This window comes from Pseudophryne corroboree, chromosome 4 (genome assembly GCF_028390025.1).
Source record: "Pseudophryne corroboree isolate aPseCor3 chromosome 4, aPseCor3.hap2, whole genome shotgun sequence".
Taxonomy (NCBI): Eukaryota; Metazoa; Chordata; class Amphibia; order Anura; family Myobatrachidae; genus Pseudophryne; species Pseudophryne corroboree.
This window is the reverse complement of record NC_086447.1, coordinates 755,851,351-755,871,015: the sequence shown is the minus strand read 5'-3', so window position 1 is coordinate 755,871,015 and position 19,665 is coordinate 755,851,351. Positions and strand designations below refer to the sequence as shown.

Below are 19,665 nucleotides of genomic sequence, written 5' to 3'. Positions count from 1 at the left end.
AATCAGGTGTCGGCACTGACGGGGGCGACACCACATTGATCTGCACTTGCTCCGCCTCCACGTAACCCTCCTCATCAAACATGTCGACACAGCCGTACCGACACACAGCACACACACAGGGAATGCTCTGACTGAGGACAGGACCCCACAAGGTCTATGGGGAGACAGAGAAAGAGTATGCCAGCACACACCACAGCGCTATATACACAGGGATACACACTACCAGAAGTGAATTTTTCCCAATAGCTGCTGTATCAATACACCTTTTGCCTAAATTTATGTGCCCCCCCTCTCTTTTTACCCTCTAAGTGCCAGGAGACTGCAGGGGAGAGCCTGGGGAGCGTCCTTCCAGCGGAGCTGTGAAGAGAAATGGCGCTGGTGTGCTGAGGAAGAAGGCCCCGCCCCCTCAGCGGCGGGCTTCTGTCCCGCTGTTTCTGACTAAAAAATGGCGGGGGTTTTACACATATACAGCCACAGACTGTATTATGTGTCTTTTTTATGCCAAAGGTATTCTTATTGCTGCCCAGGCCTCCCCCCCAATCCCTTCCCCCCCCCCCAGCGCCCTGCACCCTACAGTGACCGGAGTGTGTGGTGTGCAGTGGGAGCAATGGCGCACAGCTGCAGTGCTGTGCGCTACCTTAATGAAGACAGGAGTCTTCAGCCGCCGATTTCATCACCAACTTCTGATCTTCTGGCTCTGCGAGGGGGACGGCGGCGCGGCTCCGGGAACGGACGACCGAGGACCTTTGCCTGTGTTCGAACCCTCTGGAGCTAATGGTGTCCAGTAGCCTAAGAAGCGCAACCTAGCTGTGAACAGGTACGTTTGCTTCTCTCCCCTCGGTCCCACGTAGCAGTGAGTCTGTTGCCAGCAGATCTCACTGAAAATAAAAAACCTAACATTACTTTCTTTACTAGCAGGCTCAGGAGAGCCCACTAGGTGCATCGAGCTCTGGCCGGGCACAGATTCTAACTGAGGTCTGGAGGAGGGGCATAGAGGGAGGAGCCAGTGCACACCAGATAGTACCTAATCTTTCTTTTAGAGTGCCCAGTCTCCTGCGAAGCCCGTCTATTCCCCATGGTCCTTACGGAGTCCCCAGCATCCACTAGGACGTCAGAGAAAACTTACCTGAACAGCCACTCAGCACGTGACCTTCGGGACCCTGCAGAAGACTCTAGAGGCACCACAGCCACCAGGATCAGGTAAGTAACCAATAGGCCATCAAGAACATTAGGTCAACATTCTATCATGGTGACATAGCATTCATGTATACATGATGAATGTTGACATGGTCGCTGTCTGCATGCTGCATGTCAACCTAACATACCGCACCTGGATGCAACTGGTGCATCTGCAGTAGTAATCATTCGTTTTTGTACTCGCACCCACCCAATGCTGAAAGAGGCTCCCCATCTCCATCCATGTACTGCAATTGAGCACATAAGTCGGCTTACATGCGCACAATGCTCTGAAAAGACGGAACAGTTCCGCTGGCCACCACCTAGAAACAACTATTTCACGGATAGTGTGGTCCGTCAATAGACGGATAAATCAATCTCTGACCATGCGTATGCATGGGGCGGAGCATGTGAAGTCAGTGTTTACTGTATGAGGCGCATGCGCAGTCTGCAGACATCCACATCAGACTCCGAATCAGGCCCATTATATATAGAAAAGCGTGGAGGGACAGAACATTAGTGGAAATTGTCTTATTTCATCTCTTTCACCGACAACAGGACAATATGCTCCAAGCTCCTGTTGTAGGAAAAAAGGGTTAAATTTGGAAGACTTGTCTCTCTACGGGGGAAAAAAAAGTTAGAAACATCCAACTTGTTAAAATAACTAGACACATTGATTATCAAAATAGGCATCTCCTACCTGCTGAGATTTCATTTCATCATGCAGCATCAATACATCGGCAAAACCTGCTGGAACATCGCCTTTCAAAATCCCACGGTCTTTCAAGAAAGATACATGGGCAAGCAGATGTTCTCGCAATAATGTAGAGATAGTCCTGAAAAACAAAAAAAACAATCTGTCTAAAACTAATACGATTACTATCTTGTATACATACAGAGGACATTAGTGATCTAAATAAAATTCAGATTTAATTCTGCATCTTTTAGGAAAAAAAATAAACCGTAACGATCTTATGGATGTTGATGTCCCACATAGATTTTCATTGTATGTAAGTCCTTGTGAACTGTGGTATTTAGGCATTGCAGAACAATACACGTAGCAGACTAAAACGGGTGTATTTACTAAGGTGCAGATTTATAGCTGTGGAGATGTTGCCCATACCAACCAATCACAAGCTAGCCATTATCTTCTGGAATGTGATAGATAAATAATAAGTAGAATCAGATTGGTTGCTATAGGAAACATTTTCAATTCTATAAACCCGCACCCGAGTGAATATACCCCTAAAATATACATTTATAGGATCAGAAACTTGTGCATTTGGTCATTTCCAAGTAGTACTGTGATGTAAAGCACGGTAACTGTCTCGGCTGGAGCTTTAAACATGACCGAAACATTGCTTTACAACACAGTACTAGTATGTCATCATGTTGGGTTCCCCATACCACTGCCTCCCTTCTGCTGGTGACCATACTGAATGTGGAGGAGGTAATTATCATCCTATAGCGTGAAAGCTTGCAAGTAGGACCTCTTTGTTATTTGCCCAGTCTTGTTTTATTACTATTTTGTTCCCAATTGTAAAGCACAATGAAAAGTGCTGGCATTATAAAAGTAACTTAATAATAATTACATCCCTGCACCCACTGAACTTAAAGATCAATCCCTAGTAGAATAAGCACAGTGCAGGGGTTTCACAGATTATGGGAATGACTCTGAGTTAGTTGCAAGCCCAAAAGCAAACACATCCCACGATTGTAATCAGAAAGCAATCACAGACAACACATGACAGACAACGCATACGCACACTGATGGAGGGTACTAGTGCAGAAAGTAGTCTCAAAATCCAGCATAAAGATATAAAAACATTCAACATAGAATAATTAAATTTCAAATAAAACACAATTTAAAACTTTTTCCACATGGTATAAATCAAATCGCCATTATAACACAGATATCATTCATGTTGATGCCAGCCACTCTGGTTCACTTTGAACAACAATATCATATAACCCAATGCGTTTCCTCGATAACGACTCCGTCAGGATTGTTTCCTCTTAATCAGCTTTGATTACAAGGCTTTGATCCCAATTACCCAATGTGTCCCTTATTCAGAAGAAAAGATATCCTATTGTTGAAGAAAGTCTTTTATACACATATATATATATATATATATATGGTTTTCTCAAATCAGATGGATTTTAAAGATTCCTCTATAATTAATGTGGTATTCTGTTCAGATAATCAAACCTCCTATTAAAGATACTAGTATTTCCTAGTCCATAGGTCTGCAAACTCGGTCCTCATTACCCCACACAGTGCATGTTTTGCAGGTAACCCAGCAGGTGCACAGGTGTATTAATTACTCACAGACACATTTTAAAAGGTCCGCAGGTGAAGTTAATTATTTCACTTATGATTCTGTGAGGAGACCTGCAAAACATGCACTGTGTGGTGTAATGAGGACCGAGTTTGCAGACCTATGCCCTAATCACTTATGATCCTAAGTCAGACGATTTTAAAGATTCCTGTAGAACTTCCAGTACAGCTTAGTATCAATATCTTTCTCTTCCACTGTGCAGCTCTGGGGTTTAAGTGGGGGGACAAAAAAAAAAAAAAAAAAAAAAGGATTTAATTACCTACCTGTAAATCCTTTTCTATTAGTCCACAAGGGATATTGGGGAATCTACTACGATGGGGTATATGCGGGGTCCAAAGGAGCCGGTGCACTTTAAATTTCTTCAACTGGGTGTGCTGGCTCCACCCCTCTATGCCCCCTCCCACAGGCAGTTATCGGTGAAAACATGCATGAGAAAGGACATATATGAGAGAATGAAATAGGATAACAAAGAGTGGTGAGATTTACATACCAGCACACCACTAACAACGGCTGGTTAACAACAACAGCAACAGCTGAACAGGTAACCACATAACAAGAACCTGCAGAAAAGTCAACGTACTGAGGCGGGCTCCCAATATCCCTTATAGACTACGAGAAAAGGATTTACCGGTAGGTAATTAAAATCCTATTTTCTCTAGCATCCATAAGGGATATTGGGGAATCTAATACGATGGGGACGTCCCAAAGCTTCCAGAACGGGCGGGAACGTGCAGAGACTGCAGCAGCATCGCCTGCCCAAACTGGGTATCCTCTTTGGCCAGGGTATCAAACTTGTAGAACTTCACAAAAAAGTGTTCTTCCCCGACCAGGTAGCAGCTCGGCAAAGTTGTAAGGCCGAGACTCCACGGGCAGCCGCCCAGGAAGAACCCACTGATCTCATAGAGCGGGCCTTCAGAGTCTTAGGAACAGGTAAGGCTGCCGACACACAGGCCTGTTGAATAGTAAGCCTAATCCAACGAGCAATTGACTGCTTGGAAGCAGGACAACGCTTTTTCTGTGCATCATAGAGCACAAACAAAGAATACGTCCTTCTGATCCGAGCAGTTCTCTTGACATAGATCTTCAAGGGTCGCACAGCATCCAATGCCTCCAGAGGAGCAGAAGCGCCAGAACCGGACGGAATCACAACAGGCTGATTCAAGTAAAATGCAGAGACCTTCGACAGGAACTGCTGTCTAATTCGGAGCTCTGCTCTGTCCTCGTAAAAGACCAAGTATGGACGTTTACGCGACAAGGCCCCCAATTCTGAGACATGTCAAGCAGAAGCCAGGACCAGTAACATCACCATTTTCCACGTGAGGTACTTGTCATCTACAGTCATCAGAGGTTCAAACCAGGAGGATCGTAGAAAATCCAACACTACATTCATATCCCAAGGTGCCGTAGGCGGCACAAAAGGAGGTTGGATGTGAAGTACCCCTTGCAAGAATGTCTGAAATTCTGGCAACACTGTTAATTTCTTCTGGAAGAAAACAGAGAGAACAGAAATCTGGACCTTAATGGAACCCAGACGTAAGCCTTTATCCACACCAGCCTGCAGGAAATGAAAGAAACGTCCCAAGTGAAACTCAGCAGGCGGATACGTGTGCTCCTCACACCAAGAGACATATCTCCTCCAGAAATGATAGTGTTTTGACGTCACCGGTTTTCTTGCCTGAACCATGGTAGCAATAACCTTTTTGGAAAAGCCCTTGTGAGCTAGGATGTTCCGCTCAACCTCCTTGCCGTCATACGAAGTAGCCGTAAGTCCAGGTAGATGAACGTCCTTGTTGAAGAAGATCGCGTCTTAGTGGCAGAGGCCAAGGGTCTTCAACAGACATTTCCAGAAGATCCGCATATCACGCCCTCCGAGGCCAATCCAGGGCAATCAGAAATGCCTGGACTCCCTGATTCCTGATTCGCTTTAGAACCCTTGGGAGCAATGGAATCGGAGGAAACCGGTAGACCAACCGGTAAGGCCAAGGAGACGCCAGTGCATCCACTGCCCTCGCCCGAGGGATCCTGGTTCACGAGCAATACCAGGGAAGTTTCTTGTTGAGACGAGAAGCCATCAAGTCTATCTGCGGGCAGCCCCACCGGTTAATGACCTGCTGGAACACCTGCTGGTGGAGACCCCACTCCCCCGAATGGAGATCGTGACAACTCAGGAAGTACGCTTCCCAGATGTCCACACCCGGAATGAAGATTGCTGACAGAGATCTTTCATTTCTTTCCGCCCAGAGGAGTATCCTTGACACCTCTCGCATGCAGGCTCTGCTTTTTGTCTTTCCTTGTCGATTGATATATGCCACCGCCGTGGCATTGTCCGACTGTACCTGGATTGCGTGAATCCTGAGCAGAGGAGAGGCCTGAAGTAGAGCATTGTAGATCACCCGAAGTTCCAGAATGTTGATCGGAAGGAGGCTTTCGTGGGCTGACCACCTGCCCTGGAACTGCGCCCCTTGGGTGACAGCTCCCCATCCCCTTAGACTTGCATCTGTCGTGAGGAGGATCCAATCCTGAATCCCGAACTCTGGCCTTCCAGGAGATTGGAGGACTGTAGCCACCACAGGAGGGAAATCCTGGCCTGAGGTGACAGCCGAATCATCCGGTGCATCTGTAGATGTGATCCGGACCACTTGCTCAGGAGATCCAACTGAAATGTTCTGGCATGGAACCTCTCATACTGGATCGCCTCATATGAGGTGACCATCTTTCCCAACAATCTCATGCAAAGATGGATGGACACTCGAGTAGGTGGGAGCACCATGCGGACCATCTCCTGAAGTGTTCTTGCCTTGTCCTCTGGTTGGAACAACTTCTGGGCCACAGTGTCCAGGAACATCCCCAGGAATAGGAGCCTCTGAGTTGGCTCCAGGTGGGACTTCTGTAAGTTGAGGATCCACCCATGGTGTGACAGAAGTTGGAAAGTGCGGTCGATATGGAGCAATGAAAGCTCCCTGGATCTTCCTTTTATCAGAAGACCGTCCAGGTAAGGGACAACATTAACCCTACGGACCCGGAGATGGAACATCATCTCCGCCATCACCTTTGTAAATACCCTCGGGGCTGTGAACAGGCCGAAGGGCAGTGCCTGGAATTGGAAGTGATTGTCCAGCAGGGCAAACCGCAGGTACGCCTGAAGAGGCAGCCAAATCAGAATATGGAGAGAGGCGTCCTTGATATTCAAGGAGACCATGAATTCCTGTTCTTCCAGGCCCGCAATCACTGCTCGCAGGGATTCCATTTTGAACTTGAACACCTTCAAATAAGGATTCAAGGATTTTAGATTCAAAATGGGTCTTAACGAACCGTTCGGTGTCGGCACCACAAATAGGTTGGCGTAAAACTCCTTGCCGTGTTGCGGTACTGGTACGGGAACAATGACGTGGGACTGGACCAACTTTTGAATGGCCTGTTGCAACGTAACTTGCATATCCTCCAAAGCTGGTAAGCTTCATTTGAAAAATCGTTGGGAGGAGTATTGTCGAACTCCAGCTTGTAGCCTTGAGAAACGAGATTTATTACCCAGGTATCCTGGCAGGAAGTCTCCCAGACGTGGCTGAAGTCATGCAGTCATGCTCCCACTTCGAGATCCCCTCGGGGTGGGTGGGCACAGTCATACGGAGACCTTAGGGGAAGCATAAGTGCTGGTCTGTTCCTGAGAGCTGGTGCTTGCAGGCTTTCTGGACTTACCTGTGGTGCCTCTAGTCGCATTGGAGGCACCTCTGGCCTTAGATCGATATCTGTGAGACCGAAAGGACTGGACAGACGGAAACCAGGTAGGAGCGTCTCGCCGGCGGGGTCCCAGAGGGGAGAAACGTGGATTTCCCAGTCCTAACTTTGGAAATCCAGGTATCCAATTCAACCCCAAAGAGCCATTCCCCAGAAAAGGGGAGGGATTCCACACTATGTTTGGATTCTGCGTCCGCAATCCACTGGCACAACCACAAGGCCCGCGCGCCGACACTGCCATGGCAGAAGTCCTAGCATTAATGTTCCCCATCTCCTTGAGCGAATCACAGAGGAGTAGTGTAGTGTCCTGAATGTGTTTTAGGAGGGTCATCATAGTAACCAAGGGCATATCCCCAGAGAGGCCCCCCTGAATTTGAGTGGCCAAAGAATGAATGGCATATGTCATCCAGCAACCCGCTATGACCAGCTTTTGTGATACACCTGCTGCCATGTAAATAGATTTGAGTGTAGTCTCTATTTTGCTATCCCCAGGATCCTTCATGGTAAAGGAGCCCGGGGCAGGCAGCACCGCCTTTTTGGACAGACGAGAGACTGAAATATCAATGCCAGGGGGTTCCTCCCAAAATGTCCTACCTTCGGGAGCAAAAAATTCCAGGCCAGCTTGAATAGGTCATCTAACTCTGTAGAATCAGGGAAAGTGACATTAGGCTTGTTTTGTATAAAGAAAAACGATTGCTGTGAAGCAGCATCCTCTAGAGCAGTGGTTCTCAAACTCGGTCCTCAGGACCCCACACGGTGCATGTTTTGCAGGTAACCCAGCAGGTGCACAGGTGTATTAATTACTCACTGACACATTTTAAAAGGTCCACTGGTGGAGTTAATTATTTCACTTGTGATTCTGTGAGGAAACCTGCAAAACATGCACTGTGTGGGGTCCTGAGGACCGAGTTTGAGAACCTGTGCTCTAGAGGGAGCTTTAACACGTCCCATATAGCCAGAATTAGGGGTTCAATACAGAATCGGGATCCCCACTTTTGATCCAAATTGTCCCCATCCCCCTGTCTATCCTCATCTGTATCAGATAGTAGAGCAGGTAACCCACACTTCTGTGGACCTACATGAGAGAGGGGGGGCTGTGCTGCATCTGCCCTAGCAGTTAAATCTGCAACAGCTTGTTGTAGTAGCGGAGTCTTCTGTACATTAGCAGTGAGCTGGGATGACATATCAGGCATCATGTTTTTTAGAGACCCTAGTCAGTGGGGCTCTGGACCCTCTCCGCCAGCCCCTTCACTGATTTGTGAAGACTAGCTACATTGTTCACATGAAACAGAATCAGTATATAATGGAGAGAATCTGGTGTGGCATACACTGCACAGCTTGTGTTTACCCATGTTTCACAGTAAGCACAATAACATACACATACACACACAGCCAGTTATATTGCAAGCCTGCCCTACTGTATGTGAGAGGAGACAGAGAGAGAATGACACCAGCACACCCCTAGCTGTACAGCCCCAGTGAGGCTGTCAGCTCACTATATTACAGAAAACACTAACAAATCCTGCCCTAAAGAGGACCCAGATAGTGTACACAAGTGGCTCTCCCCCTTTGCTACACCTTGTACCAGATATCAAGCGTGGCTGAGGAATCAGGAAGCGCTGTGTGTGCTGAGAATGGCTGCAGTAAGCAGAGGAAGGTGCCAAACGACTCAGGTTCCACTATGATGTAGCTCCGCCCCCTCCAATGGAACCGGAGTTACAGTTATCTATAATACTGGCAAAGTCTCCATATAGCTTAAAAACATCACAAGTGCTAGTCAAAGCGTTTTTGTGCCAGGCTACACAGGGTATCTTAGCAGGACCACCCCCCTAGAGGGTCTCGTACGCCACACCAGTGGTGAGCCGCACAATGAAACAGGGGACACCCCTAGCGTGGGCACCTGGTGTGTACTCACATCACACTGAAGCCCAACGTTTCGGGGCTCACCTGCCCCTTTGTCAAGGTGTGTATCCCCAAAACGTTGGGTTTCAGTGTGATGTGAATATACACTTATTGCCATAAAGAAGTCTCCGAGTGCTACTGTTTGTTCGTATTGGGAGTTATATCAAGGTTCCAGAGGGCACCGGAGCACGTAAGCAGAGTTTAGGTGGAGTGCCAGTCCGTTTGCACAATAAAGATATATATATATATAAGTATGGTATGTAGGTGGCACTCGTGGACTTAATTCAAATAAGAAACCCGGCTCCCATTCACACCGCACCTGACCCGGTAATCAACCCGGGTAAAACCCTTCTTTTTTACCGGGTCAGGCGACCCGCTAAATCGCCCAGTGTGCTTTCACATCGCACACTGACCCGGTTCGACTCGGCAATATGCCGCGTCGGTACCGGGTTATTTGTGCGATGTGAAAGGGGTATTACAGTACAGGGGAGGTCATAGGTTGGTTTGAATAGGTGAGCGATGTCTGTTCCAGATGCACTTGTGGGTGGTCTCCTCTGGGTTCCCGCCGCATACCTAATGTACAGTAAATATATTTTATATCTATATTCTGCTCCTGCACATAACTATTCGCAGGAACGTGCGATCTTCTGCAAACCAACACCGGAATATTACCCTTAAAATACCTTACAGCTGGATACCAAACACCACCTTATAACCTTGTTCTGTCCCCTCCTATCCTGTAAAGGTGAATCCCTTTGTTCTGATACCATTTAAACTGTTGTAACTTGCTGGTGTGGTGCAGGGAGACTATGTGTACATTGTGCACTATTTGAATTAAATATGTAATGTGTTTTGATGGCTTTTCCACGCGTTTACAAATTCTACCGTAAATACTCATACCACGCGCTAATGTGCAGGACCGCGGGAGCGACCATACGCAAATTGCGAATATGCGCACGCACGGCAGAACAAGTACACGCACGGAGGCCATCTGTGTGTAGTTTGTACGTGATGTGTGTACTGCAATATTTTTCGACTTTGACAATATATATATATATATATATATATAGTATGTAGAGGTGTGTGTATATATATATATATATATATATATATATATATATATATATATATATATATATACTGTGGTTGTTCTGGCGGCACTCAAACAGTCTGGACAAATGGATAAATGCGGAGATCTTTATTAGACCATCCAACGGCGTTTCGGGGTATTACCCCGTCGTCAGGGACAAAGTGTTCACAATAAGCACAATACAAAATACACTTCTATACACAAACCAACATCTGAAACAAATTACAATTAAAATCAACATATAGCGGAGCTCACCTGTCGGACGCATGCAGCGTCAGCCGCCTCCGTGCACACCAAACGAGGGGCGCCTGAAGGTGACGTCAGCAAGCATCGCCAGTCACGTGAGGCCCGCAACAAGAGCTTGTTGCTAAGTGAACATAAACAAATCACATACCACTACTATAAAACGGACATATTATAGTCACCACTGTGCAACAATAAACATATAACATAACAAGCCCATATCACAATACCCGAGTTTCTCTAAAATACGAACCACTAAAATTGACCTGATCATATAAATTTGCTGATAACTGGAATACATATTAATAACATCTTATATTAGTGTCATCAAATAATATAATATAATATGTTCCAATGAGGAGTAATATATTAGTCGACTGAGATTCTGAAGCATTATATACTCATATTTAACCTGTCACTGTAATAACCAATATCACAGGAAGGATTGTAATCCAAGATGTTCATTAAGACCTCCCGGTGCTATGGTATTCAGTGTGAATATCCACCTATCCACCTGCTTTCTCTTTGTAGTAGTGTCTTCCCTCTATTGCCCCCTCTGTGGGAGGGCGGCACATGATCTATAATAATGGCTCGAATACTAGCTACATTATGACGAGCTTGTAGGCAATGTCGTGCCACTGGCTGGTCACTGGACCCTTTCTCCAATGATTGTTTTATGGAGCTCCGATGACCAGCCATGCGTTCACGAAACGGACGCTGGGTTTTGCCCACATATGCCAGTCCACAGGGGCACTTAAGCATATAAACGACATGCGTGGTAGTGCACGTCACCCTATGATTAATTTTAAAGATTTTTGTAGGATGCTGAAAAGTAGAGCCAGTGAGTAGGGTGTTACATGTTGAGCACCCCAGGCACTTAAAGCAACCTCGTTTGGGTCTAAGAAAGTGAGACTGTCGCTGCTTTGTTAAGGGGAAAATGTCAAGCTTCACTACTTTATCTGCTAAGTTAGTACTTCTTTTATAACTAGGCAACAAGCGACTATTGTACAAAGCTGGCAAATCCTTGTCTGTGTTAATTATAGGCCAAATTGCTTTGGCTTTTTTGGTGGTACACACACAGTCTACTGTGTACTTGTTAACCCAAGGGATCACTGCCCTATTATCCTGGTCATGGTGTGGTGCTGTCACCGATCGGTCCCTTAGTATATGCTCTCTAGGCATATTAAGGACCTTTTGCCTAAGAGTAAGCAGATCTTTTCTAGGGTATCCTCTGTCAATAAACTTGGTCATCATGGAGTCTATGGCCTGTTCACACTCAACCGGATCAGACGTAATACGTCTGACCCTTAAAAACTGGGAATATGGGAGGCCTTTGCGTAAGGCTAAAGGATGAAAACTGTCATGGCTGAGTAACGAATTTCTATCCGTAGGCTTGATATAGATGGATGTCTTAATGGTGCCATCCTGTATCGAAATCACTACATCCAGAAAATGAACGGATACTTAGCTCATTTCATAAGTAAATTTAATGACGCTATCCGTGTCATTATGTGTATCCAACAAACACTGTAACATATCACCAGAGTCAAGCCAAAAGATGAGGAGGTCGTCAATATAGCGCCTGTAGTACAATAATCTAGAGTTGATCTGCTGGTTGTTAAGAAAGAGATAATTTTCTATTTGAAGCATGAAAGCGTTTGCGTACGATGGGGCCACTGGGGACCCCATCGCACAACCCGCTCTATGTAAGTATATTTTACCATTAAAGGAAAAATAATTATGAGTAAGTACCAAATACAGAAGCTGCAGAAAAAACGAAATAGGAGGACCCCTATAGAGTGGATTGTCAGAAATCAATGCTCTCACCGCCTCTACACCTGCAGAGTGCGGTATGCAGGTGTACAAACTAGTGACGTCTGCACCACACATCACAAGATTCTCTGGTACAGTGCCCAATTGTTGTAACTCTATTAGTAAAGTAGTAGTGTCTTTTAAATAGGACAATGTACCCTGTATGCATGGATTTAAGTAAGAATCCAAATAAATGGCAATGGGGTGATAGAGTGAATCCCTAGCTGATACTATGGGTCTCCCCGGGGGATTCACTGTTGATTTGTGAATTTTAGGGACCGTATAAAACAATGGTACCCGGGGAAACTCAACCAGCAATGCATTCAAAATATCAGTTGTTATAATACCAGATTTAAGAGCATGGTGCAATACATCATCCAATTCAGTTTTAAATTTAGCTGTGGGATCAAAAGTTAGTAATTCATAAGTATCAACATCAGCTAATTGTCGATTACATTCAAGGAGATAATCATTAAGATCTTGTACGACAACTGCTCCCCCTTTATCCGCATTGCGGATCACCAAATCAGTTCTTTGTGCCAAATCATTGAGAGCTTCCCATTCAGTTCTACTCAGATTGGAATATGTCCTACCCCCATCACTAGCAGGTACCGATCCTTCCAACAGATGAGTAAATGTCTTTATAGAGGGGTTATACGACACAGGATCAAAACGTGAACGGGGCATGACTTTTCTTAATTGTGGGGGAACCTTGTCGACTGTGTGTGTAGCTTGATGGGAACCAAAGTGTTCTTTTAACTTCAGTGTCCTGTGCAATTTAAAGACATCGGTCTTCCATTGAAAAGGGTCAGGCCGGGTAGTTGGTACAAATGATAACCCTTTAGAGAGAACCTTGATTTCATCTGACGTCAATGGGGCCGATGACAGGTTAAAGACAATATCATTTAACGGCGCGGTGGCTTTTTGTTGCTGCTGGCCTCTTTGGTTTTGCCCCACCCTCCGTGTCCTCGACCGGGTCCTGGGCGTCGGGCTGATCTGGTTTGTAACCCTAAAGGGGCCGTGCCACTAACTGAGGCAGCTGATTGTGTGCCTGTATCAGAATCGCTCATGCTGGTACTTGTGGCTGTATTGTCCCAATGCCTATTACGGCCGCGCTGTCTTCTATTAAATTGAGGACGTTCCTGTGAATTAGAGGTATTGCCCAACCATGGGTACACTCGTCGTTGCTGGTAATCCTGTTGTACTTTAAACAGTTTGTCCTGTTTAAATTTAATCAAATCTCGCTTATATTGATCCATTTGAATAGTTAACTTCTCTAGCCAATTAATGTTGGTATCAGCTAAGAGGGTGGATTTATGCATGGTCTCAAAGTCATTGATTTTAACTTTAGTAATACCCAATTCTTTAGTAGATTCCTCCACCACAAGTAGTAATAGGTCCATGAAACATTTATTTAAAATGGCGACCCATCTCCGGCAAAAGGGTATGCTGTACCGGCCTATGGTAGGAACATTACGTATACGGAAGCCTCTAGGTATTTGGTTGTTCCTATAGTAATCAGATTCCCGTTGCTTCAAACGTAACAATTGACGATACAACTCCTCATTGGATTTGATTAATAATTCATCCTCTAATTTTTGTGTAACCAAAATGGATTGAGCCTCAGTGTCCGAGAAACTAAAGCGTTCAGGGCATCCTGTTGCACTAAATCCAATAAAGCACCTAAGTCAGAGTTTGCTTCTGACATGTTAGCAAAAATGATGCAAGGTCAAAGCTTGGCACCGCAGCAATTACAACTTATTATCCTCATTGGAGTGCCGGGTGAACAGCTCTGTGTGTGTGTATATATATATATATATATACATATATATATATATGAGTGTAGGTAAAAAGCTGCGCATTCGAACCCACTTCAGTCTCATATATTAGTCCATTAATGGTAGTCTGTGTCCCGTAGTTTGATGTATGCTGCCGCCTCTTCCGTTTTAGGACCAGAGCCACTGGATCCAATATACATGTAAACAGAAGAAGAATGGAGGGCGCAGATATGAGTAAAAAATGTACAATTCCATTTATTATAAAACAATGCTCACATACATCTCAACTTTAGAAGACAAACTTGATTCCCCGTGCGGTAGCCAAGCCTCTGGAAAGCTCTCTCCCGCACTCGTTGATACAGCAGACCGCAAAAGCCACAAGTACAGCCTGTAAATTACACAAGGACCAGACCAGGTAACGTCAGTGCGTCTATCGCTCCACAAGCCATGCCCAACACGTTTTGTCGATGGACTTCATCAGGGGCAGTGGTAGCCTGGTCTCTGAGTAAAGGCTACCACTGCTGATCCACTAAAGGTTCTCACCTAAGTACATTCCTGCTACACCGGAGTATCTAGATTTCACTTTCAAGTAGTCGACCCATGAGGATTGGCGGATGACTCAAATAGATAGCCCCTCTGATACGAAGGGTTTTTTATATCGCTATGTCGGGTATCCATATCCGCTTATTTTTGATAATACTTACCATAAAGTTAAGATGTATCCCTGATGAAGTCTTATAATAAGACGAAACGCGTTGGATATTCTTGTTCTTCCTTTATGATGTCACCTCTGAATATACATTGAAGAAAAAGAGGAGAGACTGTAGAGATTCACCTACTATTGTCCTCGACATCTTAAACGAAAATACACTAAGTGTGGAGCGACTTATTACTCCTTTTACAAATGAACTACGGACTTTGAACTTGTTTTTATGTATATATATTATGATGGAACATGTTGCTACCATGTTTTGACTCTCAAAGGTGTGAATCATAAGTGCCTTTTGCAACACAGGGTGTTGACTCAACCCTCAGGCACCAGCTCACCTATTGTATATTTCTTTTGTCAGTTCCTCCTAGCAAGGAACTTAGGTGAATTAGGCTGCCAGTCATAAATCTTTATCACCACATTAGTTATACTCAAATAGCGCAGAGAGAGAGTATTGTTTTTTTTTATATATATATATATATATATATATATATATATAATCTTGAAAGGAGTGCACTCACCAGACGGCTCATGTAGTCAAGCAGGGTTTAATGTAGCACAGACATAATAGTCACACCGACGTTTCGGTCCTTACTGGACCATTTTCAAGGTTCAACTGATACATACATAGTTCACCCTTATATAGCCACAGTAATATTCACAAAATCATACATAAAACCCGGAGTACCCGTGCACCGCACCACAGAATAAAATAGACTGCTGTCTAATACATATAATATAGATAGAGAACCTCCCACCTACCAACATTTATTAAATCCATTACATGTAGTGCTAAATCACAATAAACTTACCCAGCCGCGCTGTACTCCATTACCGCTGGTGACACGCACGCTAGCGGAAGTAGCAGTCCGGCCGAGATGGAACGCAGACACGTGTAGAATCACGTGAATAGTTAACAAAGCGTCACAGAGGCAAATCATCTCCAAGGTAACCAGATGATACATACGGACGCGTCAGATGACCCACGGTCTCTTATTGAACACATTAGCAACATTATATCATATCCATAAATCGAAGGACGGATTAGTATGGCATAATATATCCAGGTCATCAATCATCTATGATCATACTTGGTGAGGAGTATAATAAAACTAACATTGGGTTAAGTGATAAAGCACATAAAATATCCTGCACGTCTCACAATGATAGTAATGGTAATAGTAGTAATACCAATCTTTTAAACAAATATAATATATGGATCATGTAACAGAGAAGAACTCACTGATCGGAATACACCACAAAAAATTTAGATAAAAAAGAAAAAAAGAAAAAAAAAGAGAAAATTAGATACATTAATGGGTGAAATTACCAAAACATATGCTGTGTCCGGTTTACAAAAAGATACTGAAATGTACTGAGTCATTTAGACCCTTGGGAAAGACAGTCTCCAATCTGTAAATCCAGAAGGCTTCCCGGCGTAAAAGTATCTTCGCTCGATCGCCGCCCCTGGATAATGGTGGCACTCTGTCAATCACCATATAGCGCAGAGCTGTTAGTTGGTGCTTAAATTGCACAAAGTGTCGAGCAACTGGTTTATCAGACCCACCCGTTTTCAGTGCTTGTCTGATATTAGAACGATGATTAGAGATCCGTTCCCGGAAGGACCTAATAGTTTTGCCCACATATACGAGTGAACATGGGCATATCAATATATAAATAACAAAGTCGGACGTGCATGTCAGACGATGTTGTATAGGTATCCGTTTTCCATTTTGTGGATGCGGGAAGGAATTACCTGTTAGCATCCCCCTGCAAGTCGTGCAATTTGGGCATTTATAACACCCAAGTTTCTTAGGGGGTAGCCATCCCTCCACCTCTTTCACCACTGATTGGTCCGGTCGCATCAACATATTGCGTAGGTTCGGTCCACGTCTGTAAGCTATTAGTGGTTGTTTCGGTAGTACATCTTTGAGGGTGTTGTCGGTTGCCACAATCCCCCAATTCTGTTTCATGGCAGTTCTCGTGGCAAAGCTACCCGTGTCATAGGTCGTCAAAAACACAAATGGTTTCTCCAGCTTATTTGTGGATTTTTTACCGCCCTTAAAGCGGATTTCAGCTTTGTGTAGACATTTTTCAACCACATCAGGGTGATATCCCCTCTCGAGGAACCGATGTTGCATCTCCAATAGTTGGTCATTAAGGATCTGCGTATCCGAGTTGTTACGCATAACTCTGATGAATTGGGAAATGGGTAAACTCTCCTTGAGTGGTTTAGGGTGGTAGCTGCCATAGTGTAGTAGTGTATTACGATCAGTGATCTTCCTGTACAATTTAAATCCATAACCCCTATCAGTGGTGAATATAGTCACGTCCAGAAAATTAATACTGTTGGAATCACATTCCATAGTGAAGCGAATTGGTGTATCTAACTGATTGAGTTGCACAACCATATCCTCCAGAGCAGCTTTATCATCAGACCATAGAAGAAACACATCATCTATGAACCGCTTGTAGTAACCGATACTACCACCAAACATCTGGAATATAAATTGTTGTTCATATTCCTCCATATAAAGATTGGCATACGCCGGGGCTATGTTACTCCCCATCGCGGTCCCAGACGTTTGGAGGTAGTATCGGTCACCAAATTTAAAATAATTACATGTAAGGGTCATCTCTAGCAATTCCAGCAGGAATTCAATTGGTGGTTGACAGTGGTGACTACTCAACAATGCTCTTCGAACCGCAGCTATTCCTGCCTGGTGAGGTATAGCCGTATATAATGAGGAAACATCCATAGTGGCTAACAGAAAGCCTTCAGTGTCGACCACAACAGACTTTAACCCATCAATAAAGTCACCCGTATCTTTAATGTAGCTCTTAATTCTTTTGACACATGGTTGGAGATAAGTATCGAGGTACCGTGCAACCGGTTGAAATAATGACCCCCGGGCAGAGATTATCGGTCTGCCCGGTGGGTTTTGCATATTCTTGTGCACTTTCGGCAGTGTGTATATGATAGGGCATATGGGAAAATCTGTGTGTAAAAAAGATGATACAGTTTCAGTGATGATGCCCATATTTAATGCACCCTCAATAACTTTATCCAACCTTCTTTTAAATATGGCAGTAGGATCACTGTCAAGCATCCTGTAAGTGTGATCGTCACTGAGTTGGCGTATAATTTCATCATTATATGCTGTGGTGTCTTGGAGCACCACTGCCCCACCCTTATCTGCTGGGCGTATAGGGATAGTAGAGTTTTCTTTAAGTGATTTCAGCGCCATATTTTCTGCCTTGCTAAGATTAGGCCTACCCTGAGTGGTCTTTTTCATACAATCAGTAACTGTCTGATCCATCATACGGGAAAAAGTTTTAATATTAGTATTATTAGATGGTGGATCATACGTACTTTTCTTTCTGAACTGAGAATCGGGTATCACACGTGTGTCAGATGCAAATTTCTCTTTGAGTCTGAGATTGCGAGCTAGACAGTAATTATCAATCCTCCACCTCATAGGGTCAAAATGGACAGTGGGGATAAATGACAAACCACGTGAAAGTACCTTTTCTTGTTCAGAACTAAGAATAACTGAAGATAAGTTAATTACTTCGCCCGTTGATTTTTTTGTTGTATTTTTTGTAGGACCCCCTCCTTGGATGGGGCCTTTTGGGTCTATTTGTTGAGGGTCTAATTGTGACCGTGTAGCCACCCGAGAAAAAGGTTGACGTTGGTAATTCCTGGAGTTGGAGTTCTCTCTCTCTGAACTGGAGGCGGTAGAATACTGATCAAATTGATATTGACCCCTTCTGGGTCTAGAGTCTCTTGTATTACGAGAAGGAAAATCATTACCCACTAGCCAGCCATATACCCTATGGTCCCTATAATCTTTTTCTACTTTCTCCAATTTATTCCGTTTGAAATTAATCAAGTCAGTTTTATACTTATCTATTTGTGTATTTAATTTAGAGAGCCACTCTTCAGATTTGTCACTAAGGAGTACACCCTCCAACTGTTCTTTACTGGTACTCAGGTCATTTCTGACTTTTTTGAGTTCAACTCCAACCTCCTCAATCACTAACAATAGTAAATCCAGTGAGCACTTGTTCAGGACTCCACACCATCGGCTACAAAAAACAGGATTATTGCGGCCGATGGTGGGGATATTCCGAACACGGAACCCACGTGGAATTTGTTTTTTACGAAAATAGTCAGATAGAAACTGACCATGTAATAACAGATCAGTTTCTCGTTTGTTAAGATTTAATAATTTATAGTAAACGTCAATTGCTTTTTCTCCCGGTATGGTTTTAAAGTCAGCAAAGTTAAAAAGAAGGCGTTCTGCTTCGTCATCAGTATAGGACACCTGACCATATTCTGCATTCGATAATAATTCTGGATTAACCAAGTTTTCCATCAGTAAGCTCTACACAAGTAGTTAGACGTGAATATATTGACCAAAGACTTATGGGAAAAAAAATTAAACTAACACAAAAATATATAAGCTAAAAAAAAATAAAAAAGAAGAAAAAAACACAAAAAAAACCAGTGTAAAAATAAAAATAATAATGTGATAAGTCCTGGCAGGTACCTTGGTGTCCACCACTCATAGAACAATAAGTAAGTATCCAAGATCAAATCTGGGTAATAGCAGCATCAATAGAAAATTTTTATCAGTTCAGCTTAAATCGGGGTGCACAGCAAAAAAAATCCAAATGACCTCCCTTCAGGAGTGAACATAAGGAAATGCATAAAAAGTCACAGGTTGTTGGCACTCTCCAAATTCCAACACTTGCTGGGGTGTCACTCAATATTCATGAGACAACGGGTATAATCCCTATTTTTAATATTTTATTAATATCAGACAAGCACTGAAAACGGGTGGGTCTGATAAACCAGTTGCTCGACACTTTGTGCAA

The 19,665-nt window shown here is 44.0% G+C and overlaps 1 protein-coding gene across 4 annotated transcripts in view; it reads right to left on the bottom strand.

Moving 5' to 3' along the window:
- KIZ (kizuna centrosomal protein) overlaps positions 1-19,665 on the bottom strand; it is a 352,705-nt gene that overhangs the window by 158,044 nt on the left and 174,996 nt on the right. For all 4 annotated transcript variants that reach the window (XM_063918180.1, XM_063918182.1, XM_063918181.1 and 1 more), the window contains exon 8: positions 1,877-2,012. In XM_063918180.1, the coding sequence (XP_063774250.1) occupies positions 1,877-2,012 (136 nt within the window). The remainder of the gene's footprint in view (positions 1-1,876; positions 2,013-19,665) is intronic.